The sequence below is a fragment of the Convolutriloba macropyga genome, chromosome 13 (genome assembly GCF_964194025.1).
Source record: "Convolutriloba macropyga chromosome 13, txConMacr16.3, whole genome shotgun sequence".
Classification (NCBI taxonomy): Eukaryota; Metazoa; Xenacoelomorpha; order Acoela; family Convolutidae; genus Convolutriloba; species Convolutriloba macropyga.
The window spans coordinates 47,807,332-47,822,349 of NC_134480.1; the positions used below are offsets into that span (position 1 = coordinate 47,807,332).

A 15,018-nucleotide genomic window follows, 5' to 3' on the forward strand; every position below is an offset into this window, starting at 1 on the left:
ACCTGGTGGTTAGATGTCTTGCCTTCCGGTTTGGCCACAGACTCCAGAGAACACACAAAACCTGGGGATCGTAGACCCGAGACCACCGACAGCACGCAGGACCACTGACAGAGCACAAACACGGCACAGCGAACCACTGAGAGCAAACTTGACGAGCCTGTTTCTAAAATCCCTTAAGGGCGCTCCACCACACACAGGCAACTCATGATCATAACGTATCTATTTAATAAGTTTATCACAACAATTAGGGTATATTACTGCCATATTACTGCAGTTTATACTTTGACACTGAAGCATGACTTTAATGTATAGTTCATTGGTGATGTCGCAAGTGCTGGACTAGACTTGTGCCGTGAATATTAGCCGAAAGAAAAATTAGTGGTAAAGGAGACATTAACCAATCAGATTTGAGAACGTGCCAAAGTTAATGCAAGAATAACGTGTTCGATCGTGATATTTTTTTCGGTTGTGATATTTTCATATGGGTCTTTCCCATTATAGCCCCATGAAATTTTAGCCCCCATTATCGTATGTTTACCATGATGAGTAATATAGGGGAATAATGGGAAAGATCCATTCATATCAAGTCCCATAGGCCGCTAAGGATTGGCCGTGCGTGACCGGTCAATTGGCCGACATACAAATTAGCCGACACACTTTTTAGCCGACACTTGAGCAAATATAACTACTCGAAAACCACAGTTCGCGATAATTACCCGCGCATTAAGCGGTAAAAGTAGCGTCCCTTAATTGAAAAACAAACATTGATTGGCTATTACTGCTAGCTAATTTGGCCATGCCTCAGCGGCCCGTGATACTTGATATGAATCTATCACAACCGAACAAATTATTACGGCCGAACATAATTAAGGCGACGTTTCTAATAACACTATCTAAATTACGCATTTTCGATTTCGGTCTTTTTCACGTCGTCTTGATGAAATCTGTCGGCCAATTGGCGTGTCTTCTAATTTGTGTGTCGGCTAATACCCCTAGCCCCTTGGCCGTGGCCCGCGAGATGCATGGCCAAATGCGTTAATTTCATGGCAAGCGACATGGCAAGCTAATTACATCTCCCACTTATGTTTACTTACACCAAGTATCACAGCTAATTAATTCGGCTAATTTTCCTGCTTCTGATTTTTTCGGTTAATATTCCATACACCACGATTTATACTTAACGTTATTTGTTACGAATTAGCTTTGCTAAGTTTTGTTATGGATGTCGCAATTGCTGTCCGGTTTTGCGTAGTTTAAATTGTTCTAGACTTACAGAATGTTTTGAACCGCATACTAGGCCGTCTAGCAGCTCGCGCTTATCTGTTTTAATGAAAAGTTCATAACCAATCTGGAGCTCTGAAAAATATGGCTGGGGACGATTACATTTGTGTTATGTGTCAAGATCAAAAGGCCGAAATTGTGTGTGATGACTGCAAACGAATAAATTGCGCGGAATGTGATCAAATGTTCCACAAACCTGCAAAACGAGCTAAGCATAAACGACGTCCTATGTTTGCGTTCCAACCGAAGACCGATGAAAAGAAACGGGCCCCAGATCAAGACTCATCTTTTGCAGCGACGAGCAGTCTTTTTGAAGATGGATTCACAGTTCCAATTCCTTCTCATGATACGAGTAACAGCATGTATCAGTGGTTGGAGTTTAACAAGAGCCAATCTCAACAGGGAAAATTCCCTCATGAGAGTTCCAGTCATTATGTTAATTTGAATCCTATTCCTCTACCCAATGTTGACATGCTTTCAAGGTCCCAAAATGATCCGGACTTTTTTCGTGAAAATCACACAGCCAAAGTTAGCTTACAAAAATTGTTGGATTTACCATTTGAGCCAAATTCAAACCAAATAACGACTGAAGTTAGACAAAAAAGAGCCGTTTTTTCTAATGCAACTAATGCTAACAAGGACTCATACCCTACCTTTGACAGAAGATCGGTCAATAATGATTTCCAAGCAAATGATACTGTTTCACCAGTCCCGCCTTATCAATTCGTAAATGTCTCTAATATTGTCGATATAGACAGCCCCATCGCTAGAGGGAACCAAACAGGGTCTCGATTTACAGTAAAAGGAAGAGATGCGGAATACGAGGGGAGAAGGCATTTGCCGGTTCATGCACCAACACGCGCACATGATGTAGCGAAGCTTCCTCAGTTTCAATTGGAAGCTGATGAGTTTGGAGTGTACGAGAATCGAGACAAAAGTGGCAGCCTTGCCGTTGAACTTTCTGGCTCGTTTGCATTCGAACCGTTCAGTCCCGATGATCGCGAGCGCCGGAGCACTCTTCCCGCTGATTTATCTGGCACACCAAATCCAGACTTCTCAAAATCTCTTTTCATGGAATTGGACAACACGTTGAAACGAGGCTCAAAAGTTGTCACTCCAGAACTACTCGATTTTGATTCTCTTGTGATCGGCGATACAAAAGGATCGGAACATGAAATTTTAACGGATGGTAACATAACCCCCACTGAAGAGAATTTTAGGCCCACTCATTTTACCCAGTCAATAGGGCAAGAAATGTCAAGAATATCGAAGCCCTATGAAGCAACACGTTTTAAACCAAACGAACTAGAAAAAAGAGAGTGCACAGTTCCAAACTTTTGTTCTAATTGTGGTTCAAAATTCGCGGGAGGGAACTTCTGTAGTAATTGTGGCTCTAAAATAACCAGTGCTTCTGTTTCGCAAGTAAATAATAATCAAAAAGAGACCGTAGACTTGAGCGACCCCTTTTTCACACCTCCCCTGTCGCCAAAGAATGAACGAATGGCTGATGATTTGATGCGGCAGAATGGTCCGAGGACAAAAATTGAAACAAAAAAACGACGCGTGAGTTTTCACGAAGAGCCAGACGTCCGATCCTTACCTGAGACTGAAAATATCTATGAAGAAATAGACCCCGAAAGTGATCATGAATTGGACAGTGGTTTCGAACACATTGCGAAGGCACGAAGCAATTCTGAGTTGATTGAAGATGCCATGCTTATGGAAGGCCTGAAAACTTTAACTTACCTGAGGGAACAAGTGAAAGACGGTTCAACTCTGGACGATGTGGAACTAATGCTGAGTGGTGTGGATATGAGACATGTGGAGGATGTTGCAATTTGTGGGAGTGCAGTAGAAGACACTACCAATGCTGTTAATGACATTTTTGCGTCCAAATTAAATCAGGAATTGAAGCCGAAGAAACTAATTGGTCTATCTGTTGCTGAGCGCTCGTATGCTTTAGAAGCTTGTGAGTTCGATACTATGAAAGCTGCGACCTTTGCTCGTAATTCAAGAACATACCTCTGTCATCAAGTAGCTGTCGTTGATGAAAACAAGAGCAGAATTCAGACATTCCACCAGAAAATGCAGCAGAATGAAGGCAATTACAGGTCGGCATTCGCAGAGGTACAAAGTGGAATTTTTGACAATCTGATGCAGTCGAGGATTTGGAACAGCGATGAGAATGCAAACATTCTTCAGCAACAGGATTCCGACGGCAGCAACTCATTCGATGATAATGCTTTGACCTTGACCGACACATGGCTTGAGGAATCCTTGAGAAAAGCGAATGTTCAACCAGGCTGTGGTATTTTTGCCAAAGCTGTTTTCTTTCGAAAGATAATGGCGGAAAAGAGACTGCCACTATCTAGGGCACAACTCTTGTTCTCCATGCTGAAAAACAAACAAGATTTGGAGTACAAGTCTGCTTTGTGGGTGGCCAGAAACTGCACGAGTGAGAGTTTGAGAATTGCGAAAGGACACGAAAGATATATAAAAGAGTGTGGTGTTTGTGGGGATGAGTTTGCTACTAATTTTATTATTAAATTGCCCAATTGTGTAAATGACTGTCACGTTTGTCATAACTGTATGAAGCGCCATTTGGTTGTACAGCTGAAGGAATCTGGTAAAAATGTGAAGAATATTCTCTGTCCAGGAGATGGCTGTGAGCAAAAGATTATCTCGAATAATGAGAATGATTTGTTGCTCCAACAGCTCTTCCGGAACTTCCTCCCCCAAGATATTTTCAAGTTGTTTGATGACCGAGTGTTGGAAGGGATGCTGGAAGAGGATGTCTACTTCAAATGGTGTTCGGATGAAACTTGTCCAGAAGGAATATCATGGGAGAACCCCAGGGTCCTCAAAATGCAATGTCCCCGTGGCCATTTCACCTGTTTCGAATGTGGTCGAAAGTGGGTTGAGCAACACGAAGGACTAACGTGTGAACAGTTTTCCCAGTGGGAAATGGAAAACAACCCCGAGTATCAGAACAAACGACTGGATGGATATCTGAGAGCGATAGATGCGATGAAATGTCCGCAGTGTAAGTTCAGATACGAGCTTGTCAGAGGAGGATGTCTCCATTTCAAGTGTGGAAAGTGTCAAACTGAGTTCTGTGGATTCTGCTACGCTTTGTACTCGAGAGACTGCAGGAAGTCTCAGAAATGTGCAACGAGGGGATTGCATCAACACTGTCCCAGGTTTCACTCTATCATTCATTCCACACTCTATACTTGAATGTTTAATACAACAACAGCAAAGAGAGCTCGAAATCAATAACGAACTTGATGCTAACAATGATCTTCAGTGACCTCTTGGGCCTAAAGTGTTCACCCAGAGTGTCTTCCAAGTGTTATGAATTAGTGAAAAGATATTGTGTTTTGGTAACCTCATTAAGAGGAAATCATTTAATAGGTTTAAACTCAATAGACGCAAACTTGAGAAATTTCATAAATAAAATTAGGAAGCAATTTGCTTTGTTTAAAGTGTTAGTCTTAATTCGGTTTTTTCTTTTCTTCACATTCGTTCATTTGTTGATTCAATAGCTGATGGTTTGGACTTTCTACACCTTTTACCCAGGAGTCGTCTTGTTAATTGGCCTGGAACCAAGTCTGAAGCAATTTTATCTAACATGCGTTGCTTTTTAGGACTCCAAGAGGCGTATTGGCATTCCACAGGTTTCTAAAATTCAAAGAATTTGGATTCTATTTATTAGTGTTGTCTTTTTGATAAGACCTGTTCACGTCCTTTTGATTAAGTGCTCTCAAACAAAGTTTGTAGCTATTATATTAGTCTTTTAGTGCTCTTTTTTGCTTGACCGATTTTTCGTCTCACCCATTTGACTTTCGTCCTCAAAATCTCTTTGAGCCTTTCAGTTCACTAGTCTCCAAATGTAAGATTCACAGAAACTGTTTCGGAAACTTATACTTGTGCTGTGAAGGGTAGTTCTTAAAAATTGACTCCCATGAAAAAAAAAACAAATCCCACATCAGCCCCCCTCCTCACCCCCATCCGCACCGTTGCACATCGTTCAGGCTGTAGGAGCCCCATGAAGCCAAAGTTCCTCACTGTTGACCCCGGCACACTCCCCGCTGAGCTCACCTAACGCCCCTTCAATTAAGCTAAAGCTAGACTCACTAAACCGTGGCTAGCTACTGACAAAGCCAACCGCTTACTGGCCATTTGAGAGGAACGCGCCCGACTTTAGTCGGTCATCTTACTTCTAGCTTTCAAAACGGAATAAATAGGTACCACTCAGTGGGCATTAAGCTGACTTAAGAGTCCCTAAGCAGTCTTTCAAGTGCTTTGTGTTCTGCAGTTCCTGGTGGGCTTATTGTACTATAGTTTGGTGAGCCTAAATTTGAAGCAAAAAGTCAATGTTTGATGTTGGGACAATGCAATTTTTTTTCCTTTTTCTCGAGGTTTGTTAATGTTTTGTCGCTTTGGTTTTTGAGTAAGTTTGGTCATAGTTGTGGGTAAATTGCAATTACAAATGTAACTTCTGTTATTTTTTTGAAACAATAAAACTTTTCAAACCATGAAGGTGAGTTTGTGGTTAGATTTCAGAAACGCAAATGTTGCTTTTCCAGGATCAACAAAAACCCCGTGAGCTTGAAACTGGAATTTCGAATGTTTTTTCGCATTGTAATATTGGATCGGAAAACGTGTGCAAGTTTTTGAGTCTTTTGCTAATAAATGTTTCAACTCTCCTTTTTGCCTCCTTCCCATTATTTCTTCTAGGCCATGTAAGACTTCTAGCTGCCAGTTTTCCTGTTTTTTTCTGGCGCCTTGATGGGAAGAGAATCATTGGTGATAGCAATCCAACACCAAAAGCTTCTACGTTCAAAATGCCATTGTTTATCTTAAGTTGTACAAATGTAAATTTGACGTTTTGCTCGTTTCAATTGTCGGCTGGTTACGCAAGGAAATTTTTTTCCTTATGCTCATTTGTTTTTCAAGACTTGCAAGTCATGTTTTTGTAAGATGTGTGCTCTACGTTTATGATGGCCATGGTTTTTAATGGTTTTGTTCTGATCAATGGTTCTCTCTCATATCTATTCTTTTGAGATATATGTTTTGGTAATGCCAACTTAAACATTAGAAATTTTGCAAACTTTTGCTTTTCACCTTTTTTCATTTTTTAAAAAAAATTTCTCTTTGTTAATTTTTTGCGTCTGTAATATGCTATAAATTTTCCATTTTGGCCTCTTAGGGGCTAATAGAAGAGTTTGCTCTTAGGGGACTTCAAGCTTGCAGAAGAGTTAATAGCCAAATTTTAGCAACACAGGAATCAACAGAGAAGATATATGCTTTATAAAGTTCATAAATTTATTTTTTAACACATTCTGTTGCTTTTGCCTCGACCTTTTTTTCCAGTCAATTAGCCAGCACATTATTTGATTTGTGAATTCAAGTGGTCTATGGTCTAAAAACATCTATTGTGCCTGCTGCAGAGTTCTTTTGTAGGTTTTAGCAATGCTATTTTGATTTTTGTTGACATAAGCACAAAGAATTTTTAACTGATCCTTAGTTAGCTTAATTGTTATCATTTTGTTAGTTTTTAATTGTTACTGCCTGACTAATATGCTCTTGGCCTTTAATACCCAAAGCAATTCTTTAGTAGTCAAGTCATCTGTTTTTTCTTTTGTGTTTTCATATGAAACATTGACTTAGAGTAGCTGAACAGTAAATATGGCTCATCTATCCTATGTTTCTAATTTTCTCTGCGTTTGTGAAGCTTTTTTTTGTATTTTTGGCTGCTATTCTTCAATTGACCTGCTGGTTAGTTCAGAGATTATCAATTTTTCCTTTCAATTTTAAGGATTGTAATTCAGAGCTTGTCCTGAATGCTTTTTAGCTGAAACAACTGTCCATGACATGTTTCTCTTCGAACATTGGGTTTTACTTTACAACGTTTACTTGTTTTTGACCATTGGATTTTAGCAATGAGTTAGTTTCTAATGTTTAGTAATTAGATGGTAAATGCTGGTAAAATTTCAGGTGATAAAAGTCGCACATAACTATCCAAACGAAAGACTCTCAACCACACTTCTAATAACTACGTACTAATCCTCACCCAAACAGCTACCTCAAACCAGCTGCATCTACCAAACAACTTATAGCCCCTACCTACATAAATCCTCTGATACCTAACTAAAGCATACCTCAAACTAAAAGTTTTATCCGTACTTTTGAAACACGTCCTATAGTTGTCTTTGGTAATTATTTTTTGTTTTCCTCTGATCCTTCTAATTTTTCAAGTAAAGTTAGTTAAGATTTAATACTGCACTTCTCGTGTCTTTTCCGTCATTCTACCGGATATGTTTTGGCGTTAGCGTTCAGACTTTTATTTACGTTTGCGTCATTTGACTTATTGAGTGATCTTTTACTGATTCACAATTTTCAGCAGCTGAAAGCAATTTCCGGAAGTTTCCCATTGAAAGTCACATGAAAAGTGCGCCTTAATTGGTCTGATTTCCCACTTTAAATCTTATAGAGGTCTGGAAGGATCTCTTATCGCGTCTTTGGAGGCCCCTAAATGATCCTACCTCCCCCGCAAAAGCGTAGCCCTCTCCCATTACCATTCGTTCGAGAACAATTAACCCGACATTATTTGAATGAATTTAATTTAATAGCTGTGACGATGGACTCTGGGCGAATCTTTGGTTGGCCTTCTTGAGTTTTCGTCTTTATGATTCTTTCTGATCTTTTTCATTACGACTGGTAGTAAAAATATTGAATTTTTGTCGCAAAGCAATAAGGCTCTATCAATATTTGTAAAAAGACTTTGAGGTTTTGTATTCAATGAAGCACCCCAGAAGACAGAATCAGGCCGTGGGTTAGTGCCATGTTGTGTTTGTTTAGATACTGCTTCAGTTTCTTAAGAGATGAGGATGTCAAGTTCATCCAACAACTTCTAACAGACGCGAGAGTTGAATTCAATGTGGAGGCTGACCCGGGTGCGAATGAAGCGAACAATGGCAAGTGTGCTGTGAAGGTGAAGAAGGAGATAGATGCTCCAGAAACTACTTGTGATGCGGAAGTGGAGATAGGCCAGGCTGGAGTGTGTAAGAACCACTACAAGGAATATTTGACCACTCTCGTTAAGAACAATAAAGTTGACCCAGCGAACAGCTACAGTGTAGATGAGTGTAAGAAGGAACTGTACAGGAATGACATCGCCTACAATGACAAAGACACTCTTGATCAGTTGAGGGCTCTCATCAAAGACAAAATACCATTGGTGTACTTGTAACTCTTTCTTATCTATTTCCTTTCATGATTTCTTTCCATACAGGTACGTTCATTTCCAAGTCCCTCTATTTGGTTCAACAAAACAGAAAGTGGATGTTATAAATAGTTATTGTTAAAAATGAACGTTTGTGGTCTTAAATGTCTGCTGTGCCAATTTGTGAGTTGTATAATGTTTAGTTTTTCCTAAACATAGTGCTATTGATGGCTGTGCTTCTCAATCAAAATTTTATTTTCCATATCTAAAGTTTATCGGTGGTATATGAAATTTAGATAGATTACTGATTTCCCTACAATTTATTCTATCAAATTAAACGTTTTTTATTGACAGCGTGTGACGTAACAAGGATGAAACTGTTCTTGCTCTTAATGGTCCCAAAGCGATTGCTGATAACAGTTCTCATCGCATTTTTGTTAGGCAATTGAAGGTGAGAATCGGTTTTCTGTCGTTTCTAGATTAGGTCGTAACAAATAGATTAGGATTATGCGCAATTGTTGTGCATTTTTATACTATTTATTTGAGAATTGCATATTCTCGATTCATCGGAATTGTTTGAGCTAGATTTTTAAATTGTTTTTTTTTGCGCAACCGGAAATGACGCACGTGGAAAAATTGTTTGGGTCTATTTGATGCTGGTTAGCATAAAAAATGAGATTGAACTGTAAAAGAGTAATTTTTTAAAGTTTTTTCAGTAATTTTTTGTAATTTTTGTAATTTTTTGTAATAAGTTTTAATCAGAGAAAGCACGAGGAAGAATGTACTGAAGTTGATTTTCTTTGTATGATTTTTTAACTGCTATACCTCAGTTTTATTTTGGCCGGCTTTGAATTTTGAGCGGTCATAGCTGTAATATTTTTGTGTGATTTATGTTTTTTCAAATGATGGGTTTTGTACATATGATTTTAAATTGTTGTTCTCCTATAGCGTCAAACTTATCTCAAAGAAGTTTACATTGAAATAGTTCTCTCTCTGCAAAATCGATAGCGGAGCAGGTTGCTTGAACGAAGTTTGGGGCAATCATTGTAAACGTGTCTTATTTTATGCTTGGACGTCTTGAGTTTTGCTTGAACGTTTTCGCGCTTTTGTACCAGACCATCTTTATATTTCACTACTCGAGTGACTTTTTCACGCTTCCTGATTTTCCGTGATCAAGTTTGATATTTTTCTGGAACTCAATCTTGCTCAGCCTAAAGCGACTGCAAGAAATGATGTTTCTTGGAATCTTTTTTTCGATCTTGATTTCTTTCTTCTTAGTTTTTTTGTTGTGTTTCTTCCTTTCCTTTTCCACTTTTTCATTATTACTTTTCTGTTTTTTCTTATCTCTCGCTTCTTTTGTTCTGTTCTGACTACTTTCTGTTTTGAGTACTGTCGTTCTCTTATTTTTCTTTCAATGTTTTTGATGCGTTCTCCTTTTTTCCGTCTCTCATGCTTTCTTTCTTCTGTTTTCGTTAATTTTTACTCTATTTGTTTCTTTCTCCGTTTTTGTTGTTTCTTGGCCACTCGGATTTTATCTCTCCTTTTCTCTCTTCTCGTTTTTTTACATACTTATAACGTTTCTCAGCAATTCTTGTGAGAATTTGTGAGAGCTAAAAAAGATGCAAGAAAAGGCCAAGGACCAAAAACGGAAATGCGCAAAGAGTGAACCGGAATTGGAAATTGGGAGACGTGTCCTTTTCCTCTGTTGATATTGTTTTTTTGCTTGTTTTTTTCTCTGCCGTCTGCTGTCTCATTATATCTCTTTTCTGTCTTTTCTTTTCTTTGTTCTTTCTTTCCTTTTCTTTTTTTTCTGGCTCTCTTGTATATCATTTTCTTTTTTCTGTTTTTTTAAAAAAATTTCCAATATTTCCTTCATTTTTTTCCAACTCTTTCGTTCTCGTTCGCGTTTTTAATTAATATTTTTTTCAATTTCTCTCGAATGAAGTTTGGGGCAATCATTGTTAACGTGTCTGTTTTGTGAAAAAATTTTGTTTGGGCATTTCGTTTTCGTTACTTGAGTGTCTTTTTCACGTTTCTTGATTTTTCGTGAACAAATTCGATCTTTTTCAAAAATGCAGTCTTGCTAAGCCAAAGAGAATTTAAAATAAGATATTACAAGACCCTGTTTTTGCATCTTCTCTATCTTGCTTTCGTTCTTCTCTTTCTGACATGTGTTCGTTTTTCTTTCCTTGTGAACTTTTCTTGTTCTGTATTTTGACTACTTTCTGTTTTAACTACTTTCTATTTGACTACTTTCTGTTTTAACTGCTTTCTGTTTTGGCTAATGTCGTTTTCTGTTCTGTTTCTTGCAATCTTTTCGTAGCTGTTTTTCCTCTGCACTTATTTCGTATCTCTGGTTTTCTTCCTTTTTTTGTTTTTGCTGTCTATCTTGTTGTTACTTTCTCCTTGTTTTTTTCTCGTTGTTTGATGTTGGTTCTGGACCAATTTTTTTGCAGCTGATATTTTTTCTCTCAACTCTTTCATCCTATCTTTTTGCTTTTTTTCTATATCTGATAGTCCTTTCTTTGTTTTTGGTTTTATCTTTCAATTTTTCTCTTCCAAAAACGTTTTATCACTGTTTTCTTGCAATTTCCAATTGTTTCGTAATTTTTGTTCCATTCTTTTTCTATTCTGTTCTTGAATTTTTTTCTCCATGTCTTGCTTATCTCTTCTATTTTTTGTATTTGCTACGTTTCTCCTAATCTGTCTCTGTATTCTTTTTCGCAATGGAGACTCTTGTTGTCTCTATCTCTCTGTTTTTATTTATGAACTCTTTCTGCTATTTTGTACGTTTAGTTGTTATTTTATTTTGCTTTCTTTCGCGCTTTTGTTGCTTCCTTCACTATTCTTTTTTGCGTTTTCTGTTTTTTGCCCTCTCTCACTATTTTCTTTTAATTTTCTAATTTCTTATTTAATTATCCCTTAAGTTTTGTTTTTGCTTTTTGTCTGGCTTTTTATATTCGTGTTTCTCTGTTTTTTCGAGCTCTCTTAGCAATCTATCTTTTTCCTCCTATTCTTCCTTTTTCCTCATCTTTTGTTTAAAAATTTTGTTTTCTTCCAGTCATTTTGTTGTTGCTTTGTTTTTCTGTGTATTTCTTTCGTTTTTTTTTCTGTATTTTTCTTCTCTTTTTTCTCTTCTACTTTTTCTCTTTTTTTCCTGTAAGTGAAATTCAGAATTTTGATATTTTTATGCTAGGAAGTTCTTCATAACTTGTTATTCATCTGCGCAGCCACTGTAAGGGTATTGGTATTATAGGATGCTCGTTTTAATTACAGAATGAACTGCCTAATCACTCTCGAACGAAGTAAAATCTTGTTCGCGTGTGCCTTTTTATGCTAAATATTTGCTTGACCAAATAGGCTTTAGATTGACCTTTTCGTGAAGTTGTTGCTCATTCACTCTTCACAGTTTCAAGCAGTTGAACTCAACTTGTTTAGAAATTTACGTCGAAAAGCTCTCCAACAATCGTTCTAGCATTTGTTTCGGGCCTTTTGGTCAATGTGCAGCCGATTTTTTGTCTGAGCCATTTGAAATATGAGAGAGTACAACTGACTTGAAAACATCAATTCTTACTTTCAAAGTAGTTTGATTTCTTACAAGATACAAAGAACGAATTGCATTAGCCATTTTGCTTGAAACTGAGTTGAGGTGATTTTCAAAGGTTAGGTTTGAATCAATTTGTACTCCCAGATAACGACAAGCATGAGCTGGTTTGGTAACCTTGCCTTTAAAAGAAAACTCTGTGACCGACTTAGTGTGATTTGTAAAAAATAACATGTTTTATCGGCAATTAAAGTGAATTGATTCTGTCAGGTATTTGTCTGTTTGTTCTAATATTGTTTCAATTTTTTGTGGAATTTGTTCATTACGTTCAAATTTGCATATAATACTAGTGTTATCCGCTAATTGAACATCATTTTCACGTTCCAGTTGAACGACGTCATTTTCACCTTCCGAGCTGAAAGTCCCTTAGAGACTTTCAGCTCGCTAGTCTCCAATTATGCGATTCACAGAAACTGTTTTGGAGACTTATACTTATGGTGTGAAGAGTGGTTCTTATAGGTTGACCCCCCCCCCCACACACACACATCGGCCCCCTCAATTCACACCTTCCCCCACCCCCTGCACATCGTTCAGGACGGAAGGGCCGTGCAGCCAAAAACCCACCGTTGCCTCTCACCACCCACCATCAGCCCCCCCCCCCCTGTGCTCACCTGACGCGCCTTAATTAAGCTGAAGATATCCTCACTAAACCGGGGCTAGCTACTGACGAAGCCAACCGCTCGCAGGTCGTTTCAGAGCAATTCGTCCGACGTTAGTTAGTTACTATGTTATGTAATTTTTAGAAACGAATGGACGAAAATCAGCTTCTTAGCGATATTTCAAACCTCATAAAGCTCACTGACAAAACAACTCCTCAGCTCAAGTGCAATCTGATCCGAGTTATTAATTTGTTCACTCAGGTGTCAGAATTGAATGAAGAATCGAAATCATTCTTGAATGAATTTGCGCGCGAAGCAGCTGATAACGAGCAATTAGTTGTTGAACTGAACTCGTTTTTTGCTCATAAATGTCGATTTTTTGTCAGACAATCAATTCAGCCATGGACAATGGGCTATTTCTATCAAAAGAGGGAATCTTTATTGAAAGAGTATTTGGAGCAGAGAGCATTTAGTGAACAAGAACATCGCTATCTGTTAGTCAACTATTTCTTCACTTGTTTAGAGCAGAAATTCACAAATCATACCAAATGCGTTGAATTCCTGGAAAAATTGTTTTCTTTCTACGATATGCAAAATCGTCTAAATTGTCTGAAGCAATTGGCTCTTGGCATTCAGAGAAATGATGTTGTTCAAATTATCAACCTGCTCGATCAACTTCTGAATGACTTGTGCGTGCGTTTCAGTGTCAAACCAGCGTCTGAGATCACTAACGATGCTTCATCACATTTTGGTAATGATTTCACATTTGAACAGCTTTTTACTAAAATATATTCTGTTTGCAGTGATTCTATCATTTTTGAGAATTTTATGCAGTGCATCAAGTTATACAATGAAAGACAAATTTCCAAATTTGAACTGGCAAAGTTGGTTGCTCCTTTTTTGAAAAAGCAGCCGGTTGTCTGGAACGAGATTTTGAAACTTCTCAAAATTGACCAGTATGAGTTTGTTAGTAGTATTAGTAACAAGTACACTCAACATTATTCAGCTGTAGACAAATTCAGTAGTGAAGATAATGAATATTTCGAGTTTGACTTCATGACTAGCAAGAGATATGGTTCCAGTTACAGATTATTGCACAGAGTAGAAAGGAACGAAGAATGTTGCTTACACAGTGAGCAGAAATCTGTCAGTAAGCCAGGTAGAAAAAAGAGCAAAAGTGAGGAGAAAGAAGACATTTTTTCATACCAACATTTAAAGTCCTGTATTTGCAAAGCTAAAGGAACTTGGATCTCCTATCCCAGTTGGTCAGAAGCATCCTGGCAATTGGCGGATAAACAACAGAATCCGAAAAGTAAACAACACTTGACCAAGTTCACTGATTACCTCAACAAAATTGACGATGATCGGTACGAGTTAGATATGATCATTCTGAACAATATTTCGGCCATCAAGTTATTAGAACGCTTTCAAAGCATTATAGTTGACAGTGGGAGCAATAATTTCGAACGAATTAGTACCGAAATGAGGAAATTTATGCTCAACAAGCCAGGCGAACGAGCTTATGCTGTGGAGAAATGGGCAATTAGTCGAATTTACGGGTCAAAATTTGTAGATATTATGGAAGGCATTCAGAATAATCCCTATGTTGCAATTCCAGTAGTTTTGAGAAGGTTGCAGGAAAAACACTGCGAGTGGAAACAGCTTAAAGAGACACTGAATGGAGTGTGGAAACAACTTAGAGAGTCTTTTACCAAAAAACATCATTTGCAAATTATGACGAATAACTCCAATGCCAAATTGACTCAGTTTAAGAAATGTGCAGTGAAAGTGTTGAAAAATGAATTGGAGATTGAAGATGCTGAACATACTGCAAAAATGAAACTGAAATCATTAAATGAAGATCACACTTTCAATTTCACTTGTCAAATTTCAGCTGACGAAATGTTTGCCTCTCAAACTTTCCACTTTGGCTCGAAAGAAGCGCTGAAATTAACTGTAGATCTGATCCAAGTTGCAATCAATGTTTCAACATTTGGTAGTAAAGTGTTTGGAAACGAAGACTTCAAAAGTGAACAGCCGAATTATGAACACTTTGAGACTAGTCTGTCTGCTTTTATGAGGTTTGTTAGCAGTCAGTTCTTATTCCTGGAAGACAAACAACTCACTCACTCAGAACTAGACTGCTCAAATAGACAATTTTCAATTGATACCTTTTGTGTAATAAGTAATGAATGTCGACAATTCGTGTGCAATTTTCAGTGGTATACAATTCTGCGTTTTTTGTACCAGGCATACCAAATTTTTGATGGGGTTATAACGGAATGCAACAAAATGTGTGAATGGAA

General features: G+C 37.9%; 1 protein-coding gene across 1 annotated transcript; it reads left to right on the forward strand.

Moving 5' to 3' along the window:
• The first annotated feature begins 1,176 nt into the window (after positions 1-1,176).
• LOC142351545 (uncharacterized) lies at positions 1,177-8,847 on the forward strand. Its single transcript, XM_075403628.1, has 2 exons — positions 1,177-4,481; positions 8,146-8,847. The coding sequence occupies exons 1-2, from the start codon at positions 1,366-1,368 to the stop codon at positions 8,534-8,536; spliced, it is 3,507 nt and encodes a 1,168-aa protein (XP_075259743.1). The 5' UTR covers positions 1,177-1,365; the 3' UTR covers positions 8,537-8,847.
• The last annotated feature ends 6,171 nt before the right edge of the window (positions 8,848-15,018 follow it).